Genomic DNA, 9,779 nt, shown 5'->3' with positions numbered 1-9,779 from the left:
GAGCCACTGCACCAATCTTCTACCTCTTGTCCTACCTCTTCCCTCCTTGATTGGAAATGAGTGTCCAGGAAAGTGCTCAGGCACCCCTCGCCTCCCCCGTCCCGGGAGAAAAGGATCAGCTCTGGAACCACCATTCCAGGTTCACTTGGGGTCACGAATCCCAAGGGGTAAGAAGCCATGTCCTTCACTCCCAGCCCCTCTGCCTTCTACAACTTGTCAGGACCAGGGTCCCCGGCAGGAGGGACTCACCGCTCAGCCCGGGGGTGGCCATGGTGCGGGCGCGCAGGGCAGGAAACCGGGACTGCCCCTCTGCTGGGGCTGCTCTGGCGTCTGCACTGGCTTATTCAGTCGCGGGACTAATTCCATCGCAGCTCAGCTCCGTCTGGACGTGCCCGCCCCAGCCTGCTGCCGCTGCCTCCTCCCCCATCCCTCGCCAGCGGCTACCAGGCCTCCCGGGAGCTGCACCCTAGGCGCACCGGCGCTCGTCGCGCCACGTGGAGAAAGGAGCGCGTTCCCGTGGGCCGGCTGAGTCCGGGACACGCTCCGGTTAATGAAGCTGAGGGGCGAGACAGTAAGACCGCTGCTCTCCCCACCCGGGGAGCTGCCTGCTAACCTGGTTCGGGTGTGAGCATTCAGCCGGATTATCTCGTGAACAGCCTGGCTGATTAGCTTCCAATTCCGCCCGGGAAGCCTGCTTCCTGACGCCCTGGCCCTGATCGCCTGGGTAGGTAGGGGTGGGAGGCTCCCCCGCACGCCTGCCTGCACTCTACCCGCCACCAGATGTCCCCAACTTTCTCTAGATTAAAAGGCGCAGGAGTGGAGGAATCGTGCCCCAGGGACAGGAAGAGGGGCTGCAAGAGGCAAGGGGAGGGGCTTGGGGAGGCAAGGGGTTTTAGCAAAGCTTCCCAGGGAGACGCTGGGACCAGTTGAGGAGGTAGATGGTGGAAGCTCCATTCCAGGAAAAAGAGGAGTTCCATCTCTCCGGAATGGTTTTGATATCTAGCCATGGGCAGGGGGATGGAAGAGAAGACCTCCAAAGGGCCATTCTGGATGATGGAATCTACAATTCCAAGACGCCCCCAAGCGAAACAAGTGCATTAATACCAGAGACCCTGAAAATGAAAAGGTATTATGTTAACATTATATGTCAAGTAGACTCTGAATGACCACGGACTTTCCTATCTCCTGTGCTGATAAGGTGGGCTGGTGGGGACTGCTCCCCACTTTATAGATGAGGAAACTGAGGCAGTAAAGGGGAGTCAGGGGCTGAGCAGAAGGAAAACCAAAAGCAGTGTGTGCCAACCTGGGCTGTATCCTGGGCACCAGGCACATGGCTGACGTGGATGTGGACTTCCTCGCCCTCAGCATCCTTCTCAGAGCCTTCCCCAGAGGAATTATCTAATTCTAGTACCAAATCTATGAGGGAATTACTGCCTGTGTGCCCATTTCACAGATTAGGAGACTGCAGTGTAAACGGTCAGGCACCGTGCCTCTGAGGACTGTGCCTGCTCCAGAGCCTGTGCTCTAACACTTGGTTCCTGGCTGCTTGAGATAACACCCTTCTCCATTCACTTCTGGGAACCCTTCTCTACGTGTTTTCAATGCCAAGAGGATTGGAAACCTTTCCACCATGGTGGTTCCTTATCCATTCCCTCTCTTCTCTCCCTCCAGCACTTTTTTAGTCCCTTGGTCCCTGCATACTCCTCCCTTGAGACTCCCCCTAAGACTCTCACTTTGGGGACTGTCCCATCTGGTCTAAGGGTGACAAAAAAGAGAGTGCCTGAGACCAGAGGCAGACCCGCCCTGGAACACATGCAGAATGGGGACAGCTCCTGGCTCATACCCCCACTACCAGTTTCTCCTTTTTACCCTACTTCCTGCATTTTTTTTTAATCAAAATATGCAGTTTTTCTGACTCAGCCTTTTTCTTGGCAGTGAACTGCACTATCAGGAAATATGAGGAGAACTCAGGCTATGGAGGCAGTTGGAAAACTGACACCTTCTGCTGGAGAGGCAGACTCCCTGCTGAGTTTCTCTGTGGCGATGCCTCCAATGGCACCTCGTCCCCAGGTGGAGCATTAGGCCATCAGTCAGAAGGGAGACAGGTAATTCTCTGGCCCTGGATCTGGTTTCCTACAGAGACCATAGAGGCACTCAAAGTTGGAGGCGGGGTAATGGATGGAGGATGACAGCCTTTGAATTATTGAGCAGTTACATAAAACTTCTATCCATTCTTCCTTCCCTCTACCCGGCTAAACTCCCCACCAAAACGACTCAACACAACCCATGACATTTGCCTTTAATGTATCTTCCCTGGAGGTTCTTCCCCAGCAGTGACAGAAGCAGAAAGACCTAGAAATGCAGCTGTCACTGGTTCCTGTGAGAACAGGGCCGAATCTGTCAGCACCAGGGACGTGCGGCTCTGATGCACCAGCTCCGGAGTTCTTGCCCAGGTGTCCAGGTACTTGGGTTCTGAACCTGACCCTGCCACCCAGCAGCTGTGTGACCTTTGGCAAGTTACTCAAGTTCTCTGAGCTGCTTTCATCCTCTGCAAAGGGGCAGGAGAGGGCAGTGGATGAGATGTCTAAATCCTTTCCAGCTCCATGGTCCAATACGTTCAATGAGTTGAGTCTCTCCTGGGCTAGAAGGATCTGGCATGAAAGTCAAGCCTCCATCAAATTCCTGTCTCATAGCCAGGACAGTTGCTTTATTCTCATGGGTGTGCTCTCCCCACCTAGAGTCTCTGCCATCTTGCCAGCATATACATGTAAGCTTTTTCATATAAGTCTAAGAAAGGATGATCTCTCCTTGAGAGTGACAGCAGTGGTTAGTGATTTGGGGACCCGGTGAGGTCTGGAGTTACCTACACCTCTTCTGTCCACCAAATGATCCTGGAGTGGGCAAGGCCTTGGCCTCCAGCATCCAGCCCAAAAGGAACTCAGCTCCCTCACCCCTCAGAACAAAGGAAATCCTCAATGCTCTGCCACTGACGGTAGGGACACTTAGGGTTCCCCTTTGAAGCTTGATTTCCTCATTTTTCTTCTGGTCACTTTTTCCGTTATTAGAGAGCAATTCGTAGTTACTCCCGGACTTTCTGGCTTATTTGACCCTCCCAACCGAGTGAGTGAGACTGACGTTCCTGGTTCCAGTTGAGGAAACTAAGTCTGAAAACCGCTAAGGGGCTTACTGAGGCCACACAGTCCAGCGAAGGCCATGGGTGGAACCTGGGCTGCCCCCGAGTCTGGGGGTCTCCGGCCACGGCCACGCCTGTGCCGCGAGGGACCACGTTCCCACACACGCCCAGCACCGCGTTTCCAGCCCCCCAGCCCCCAGCCTCTCACCCTCCCACGGGGGCGACTGAGGAACACAGGCACTGGCTCAGCCGAGGGCTCAGAGAACCCCTTGCACACCCACTGGGGCTCCTTCCCCATCAAGTCAGCCACACTGGCCAGAGCCTGGCAGGAGCCTGGCTCTAGGGACTCCTCTGCTCTGCCCAGAAGCCCCTGGATTCAGAGACTGGAGACCCCAGTGTTCCAGAGCAAATCCCTTCTTCAGCCACTGGGCTGTTTCCAAGGAGGCCTGGCGCTCACTTTCCCCTTCCCTCCCCGTGGAGGCTGAGATGCCACTTTCTCCCCGATGTGGGCGGTGCCTCCCGCAGACCCCAGGTCTCAAGTGTTTCCAGATGGAGCCTGTGCTCCCCTACCCCCCACCCCCTTCAGCACCAGCCTCAGAGCTCCAGCCCAGCCTACGATAGCCATCTCAGCCTAGATGAACCATGAGCCTTTGGCAAGATGACAGATTGGCCTTTATTGTGGGCCCGGGGAAGCCCGGGAGCGGAGCACGCATGCGCCAAGTAGGGGTTGCCAAGCGGGTGGTGACGGGTGTCCGCGGCAGGACCGCGCCTCACTGGCGGCATTTCCTGGGGGAGCACTTGCACTGCATGGCGTTGAGGACCACGTGGTGGATGACGGAGCCGTTGGCGCAGCGCAGGGGCACCTGCATGGGCTCTGTGCGTGTGGGCGCGCAGCAGGCGCACTGGTCCTGCACGTCCTCTGTGTCGATGGAGTACAGGGCTTTGCTGGTGCATCTTCCCTACGGCGGGGCAGAGAGAGGCGGCCGTTGCGGACGGTGGAGAGTCCCAGGGTGGGGAGGGCTCTGGGGCAGCCTGCTTCCTCCACCTGCCCTCCTCCAATCAAGAAGGTCTGGCCTTGCCCCGAGAAACACAGGACAGCCAAACAATGTGTAAAAATAGCTCTTGGGAGGTCTGAAAGGCCTGTCCTAATGGAACTGTCACACCCAAGCCCTCTAGCTGCAATTTCTATGCCTGTGTGATTGATCTTCAGGAAACAGAGCTCCCATCTTCCATTAAGTAATTCTCCATTCTCTTCAGAGGATGTGTTGAATCATTGCTCAGTTTTTTTCTTCTAGGGTCAAAAGTTCCCATTTACTTCAATAAAACATTGGCTTTTTAAAAAAATTTTAAAAGCTCCCAGTTCCTTTCACTTCTCCCCACTGTGAATTTCCCAGATGCTTTGACTCTGCAACTAAAGAGACGTGACCAAACAAGGAACTTGCCCCTCCCAACCGAGGACCCCTTACCTGGCAGTAGTGAATGTCCACTTGCTCTTCAGACAGACAGTCTCCCACTTTGACGTACTGCAGCTTGGCAGTGATGTCCTTGCACTCGGGCTCCTCACCTACAGGACAGGTGAGAGATGGGACCTGTTCTTCCACACAACACTCTCCAGCCGAGTTCCCTCATTTACTGGAAATAGGTCAATTTCACAGTAACCGGATCACCAAAGCCAGCCATGGGGAAGGCAAGTCAGTGGTCCTGGTTCCCCTCAGCTTCTCCTGGCCCTTCATATTCAGAGATATAGTTATCGCTGGGTTTAACTCACTTAATGGCACAATTTTAATTGCAGGAGGGGCATAGATTCACTGTGCTTTGGTGATGTCAATGGATAGGACTTACTTTTATGTAATTGTAGACTCTAAAAACCATGATGAATAAATAAGGAAACACAAGCTTTAAATGACACATTAAACAAGATGGACTTAATTGATATTTATAGGACATTCCATCCAAAAACAACAGAATACACTTTCTTCTCAAGCGCTCACGGAACATTCTCCAGGATAGATCATATCTTGAGTCACAAATCAAGCCTTGGTAAATTTAAGAAAATTGAAATCGGATCAAGTATCTTTTCCAACCACAACGCTATGAGACTAGATACCAATTACAGGAAAAAAAACTGTAAAAAATACAAACACATGGAGGCTAAATAATACGTTACTAAATAACCAAGAGCTCACTGAAGAAACCAAAGAGGAAATCAAAAACTACCTAGAAACAAATGACGATGAAAACACGATGAACCAAAACCTATGGGATGCAGCAAAAGCAGTTCTAAGAGGGAAGCTTATAGCAATACAATCCTACCTCAAGAAACAAGAGACATCTCAAATAAACAACCTAACCTTACACCTAAAGCAATTAGAGAAAGAGGAACAAAACCACCCCCCGCAAAGTTAGCTGAAGGAAAGATCACAAAAATCTGATCAGAGGGCTTCCCTGGTGGCACAGTGGTTAAGAATCCACCTGCCAATGCAGGGGACATGGGTTCAAGCCCTGGTCTGGGAAGATCCCACATGCCGTGGAGCAACTAAACCCATGCCACAACTACTGAAGCCCGCGCACCTAGAGCCTGTGCTCCATAAAAAGAGAAGCCACTGCAATGAGAAGCCTGCGCACCGCAATGAAGAGTAGCCCCCGCTCGCCACAACTAGAGAAAGCCCGCGTGCAGCAACAAAGACCGCACGCAGCCAAAAGTTAAAAAAAAAAAAAAATCAGATCAGAAATAAATGAAAAAGAAATGAAGGAAACATTAGCAAAGATCAATAAAACTAAAAGCAGGTTCTCTGAGAAGATAAACAAAATTGATAAATTATTAGCCAGACTCATCAAGAAAAAAAGGGAGAAGATTCAAATCAACAGAATTAGAAATGAAAAAGGAGAAGTAACAACTGACAGTGCAGAAATACAAAGGATCATAAGAGATTACTGCAAGCAACTATACGCCAATAAAATGGACAACCTGGAAGAAATGGACAAATTCTTAGAAAAGCACAACCTTCCAAGACTGAACCAGGAAGAAACAGAAAATATGAACAGCCCAGTCACAAGCACTAAAATTGAAACTGTGATTAAAAATCTTCCAACAAACAAAAGCCCAGGACCAGATGACTTCACAGGCGAATACTATCAAACATTTAGAGAAGAGCTAACACCTGTCCTTCTTAAACTCTTCTGAAATATAGCAGAGGGAGGAACACTCCCAAACTCATTCTACGAGGCCACCATCACCCTGATACCAAAACCAGACAAAGATATCACAAAAAAAGGAAACTACAGGCCAATATCACTGATGAACATAGATGCAAAAATCCTCAACAAAATACTAGCAAACAGAATCCAACAGCATATTAAAAGGGTCATACGCCATGACCAAGTGGGGTTTATCCCAGGAATGCAAGGATTCTTCAATATACTCAAATCAATCAATGTGATATACCATATTAACAAATCAAAGGATAAAAACCATATGATCATCTCAATAGATGCAGAAAAAGCTTTCGACAAAATTCAACACCCAATTATGATAAAAACTCTCCAGAAAGTAGGCGTAGAGGGAACCTACCTCAACATAATAAAGGCCATGTATGACAAACCCTACACACTAGGGTTTGCATTCCTATACACTAACGATGAAAAATCTGAAACAGAAATTAAGGTAACACTCCCATTTACCATTGCAACTAAAAGAATAAAATACCTAGGAATAAACCTACCTAAGGAGACAAAAGACCTGTATGCAGAAATCTATAAGACACTGATGAAAGAAATTAAAGACAATACAAACAGATGGAGAGATATACCATGTTCCTTGATTGGAAGAATCAACATTGTGAAAATGACTATACTACCCAAAGCAATCTACAGATTCAATGCAATCCCTATCAAACTACCAATAGCCTTTTTCACAGAACTAGAACAAAAAATTTCACAATTTGTATGGAAACACAAAAGACCCCGAGTAGCCAAAGCAATCTTGAGAACGAAAAACGGAGCTGGAGGAATCAGGCTCCCGGACTTCAGACTATACTACAAAGCTACAGTAATCAGGACAGTATGGTACTGGCACAAAAGCAGAAATATAGATCAATGGAACAAAATGGAAATCCCAGAGATAAACGCATACACACATGGTCACCTTATCTTTGATAAAGGAGGAAAGAATATGCAATGGAGAAAAGACAGCCTCTCTTCAATAAGTGGTGCTGGGAAAACTGGACAGCTACATGTAAAAGAATGAAATTAGAACACTTCCTAACACCATACACAAAAATAAACTCAAAATGGATTAAACACCTAAATGTAAGGCCAGACACTATAAAACTCTTAGAGGAAAGCATAGGCAGAACACTCTATGACATAAATCACAGCAAGATCCTTTTTGACCCACCTCCTAGAGAAATGGAAATAAAAGCAAAAATAAACAACTGGGACCTAATGAAACGTAAAAGCTTTTGCACAACAAAGGAAACCATAAACAAGACAAAAAGACAACTCTCAGAATGGGAGAAAATATTTGCAAAGGAAGCAACTGACAAAGGATTAATCTCCAAAATATACAAACAACTCATGGAGCTCAATATCAAAAAAACAAACAACCCAATCCAAAACTGGGCAGAAGACCTAAATAGACATTTCACCAAAGAAGATATACAGACGGCCAAGAAGCACAAGAAAAGCTGCTCAACATCACTAATTATTAGAGAAATGCAAATCAAAACTACAATGAGGTATCACCTCACGCTTGTTAGAATGGGCATCATCAGAAAATCTACAACAACAAATGCTGGAGAGGGTGTGGAGAAAAGGGAACCCTCTTGCACTGTTGGTGGGAATGTAAATTGATACAGCCACTATGGAGAACAGTATGGAGGTTCCTTAAAAAAGTAAAAATAGAACTACCATATGACCCAGCAATCCCACTACTGGGCATATACCCTGAGAAAACCATAATTCAAAAAGAGTCATGTACCACAATGTTCACTGCAGCACTATTTACAATAGCCAGGACATGGAAGCAACCTAAGTGTCCATCAACAGATGAACGGATAGAGAAGATGTGGCACATATATATACAATGGAATATTACTCAGCCATTAGAAGAAACAAAATTGAGTTATTTGTAATGAGGTGGATGGACCTAGAGTCTGTCATACCGAGTGAAGTAAGTCAGAAAGAGAAAAACAAATACTGTATGCTAACACATATATAGAGAGAGAGAATCTAAAAAAAAGAAAAAAGGTTCTGATGAACATAGGGGCAGGACAGGAATAAAGATGCAGACGTAGAGAATGGACTTGAGGACACGGGGAGGGGGAAGGCTAGTCTGGGATGAAGTGAGAGAGTAGCGTTGACATATATACACTACCAAATGTAAAACAGATAGCTAGTGGGAAGCAGCCGCATAGCACAGGGAGATCAGCTCAGTGCTTTGTGACCACCTAGAGGGGTGGGAGGGAGACCCAAGAGGGAGGGGATATGGGGATATATGTATACATATAGCTGACTCACTTTGTTATACAGCAGAAACTAACACAACATTGTAAAGCAACTGTATTCCAATAAAGATGTTAAAAATAATAAAATAAAAACCATAATGAGGAGAGCAATCCTCCTGCGCTTAAAACAATATCCAGAAGCTGACGGGCAATGAGGCAGCTAAGAAATACAATTAATCTCTAACTATCCCTGCAAATGTCATTGTCTCTGTGGGAGCTGATCGTAGGAGCCCTTATGGAATCTTCCCTTTGGGTATAGCTACCTCTGGGTCGCTAGCATGGGTCTCCTTATGTACAGGGGTTAAAAGCACTCAGATCTGAACCTCTACTTGGCCCACTGATAATCTAAGATTTAATGCCAGCTCATTATTGCCCATCCAAACACTGGGAGTTTTCCATTCCTGGATGGCTCCAAATCTAAATCAACTTTAACTACCTAATAGTTGGGCTCCCAACTCCCAAATAATGTCATTTTAAAGTGAAAGCCTGCCAACCACATTAAGAGGGTGAATAAGGAAAACATATCGAGGCCAACACACTATATTGTTTTGCTGTAGATTTAACTCCCTGAGCCTGGCTTCTTTTCCTTATGGAAGGTCCCCACCTCTTGAAAGCACAGACCAACACAGGCCCCTTTTGGCCTCGCTGCTAGTTTTGAAGATAACAGCCTCGGCCCAATTCCATGTGCAGCACGCCTAGAGAGAATGCATCTCCTCTGATGGTTTCCTGACCACATTCTTCAATCATGCAAACAAGAACCATAGAAAAAGATGCTTTCAGAGTGTGTTTTCCACAACCTGCAACTTGGTTACAGCAACTACAGGGACTGTCAGAGTGAGCCATCAAGAAAAGAATGAATGACTGAACGCTGAAGATATTCGTGTTTTTACTCTTCCTTTCTCTACCCAAAAATAAACATGGGAACATGGGCCCGTGAACCCCAAAACTAACTAAACTAAAAGACAAAGAATATTAGTCCAGGCAAGTAATTCTACATTCAGAGAATACAGCACTAACACTGGGATTCTGAAAGGTACTTGTGCTCCTGGAAACAAGAACGCAAGAACATGTGGTGAGATGCTGTCTGGTGGGCAGGCTTGAGCTCCGTCTCCAAAGCTGCAGCCGCAACTATTGGGACCAAC

At 47.4% G+C, this 9,779-nt stretch overlaps 1 protein-coding gene across 2 annotated transcripts in view; it reads right to left on the bottom strand.

Annotated features, from left to right (window-relative positions):
- Positions 1–3,785: 3,785 nt before the first annotated feature.
- The window catches only part of VWF (von Willebrand factor), a 136,660-nt gene continuing 130,666 nt past the window's right edge, over positions 3,786–9,779 (bottom strand). For both annotated transcript variants that reach the window (XM_032646290.1, XM_032646289.1), the window contains exons 51-52: positions 4,600–4,697; positions 3,786–4,092 (exon numbers count right to left, since the gene is read on the bottom strand). In XM_032646290.1, coding sequence (XP_032502181.1) covers positions 3,904–4,092; positions 4,600–4,697 — 287 coding nt within the window. In that variant the 3' untranslated portion in view covers positions 3,786–3,903. The remainder of the gene's footprint in view (positions 4,093–4,599; positions 4,698–9,779) is intronic.

Source organism: Phocoena sinus, chromosome 10, assembly GCF_008692025.1.
Source record: "Phocoena sinus isolate mPhoSin1 chromosome 10, mPhoSin1.pri, whole genome shotgun sequence".
In the NCBI taxonomy this organism is placed as follows: domain Eukaryota; kingdom Metazoa; phylum Chordata; class Mammalia; order Artiodactyla; family Phocoenidae; genus Phocoena; species Phocoena sinus.
Note: the sequence above shows the minus strand (reverse complement) of the source record. Positions and strands in the feature narration are given on the sequence as shown.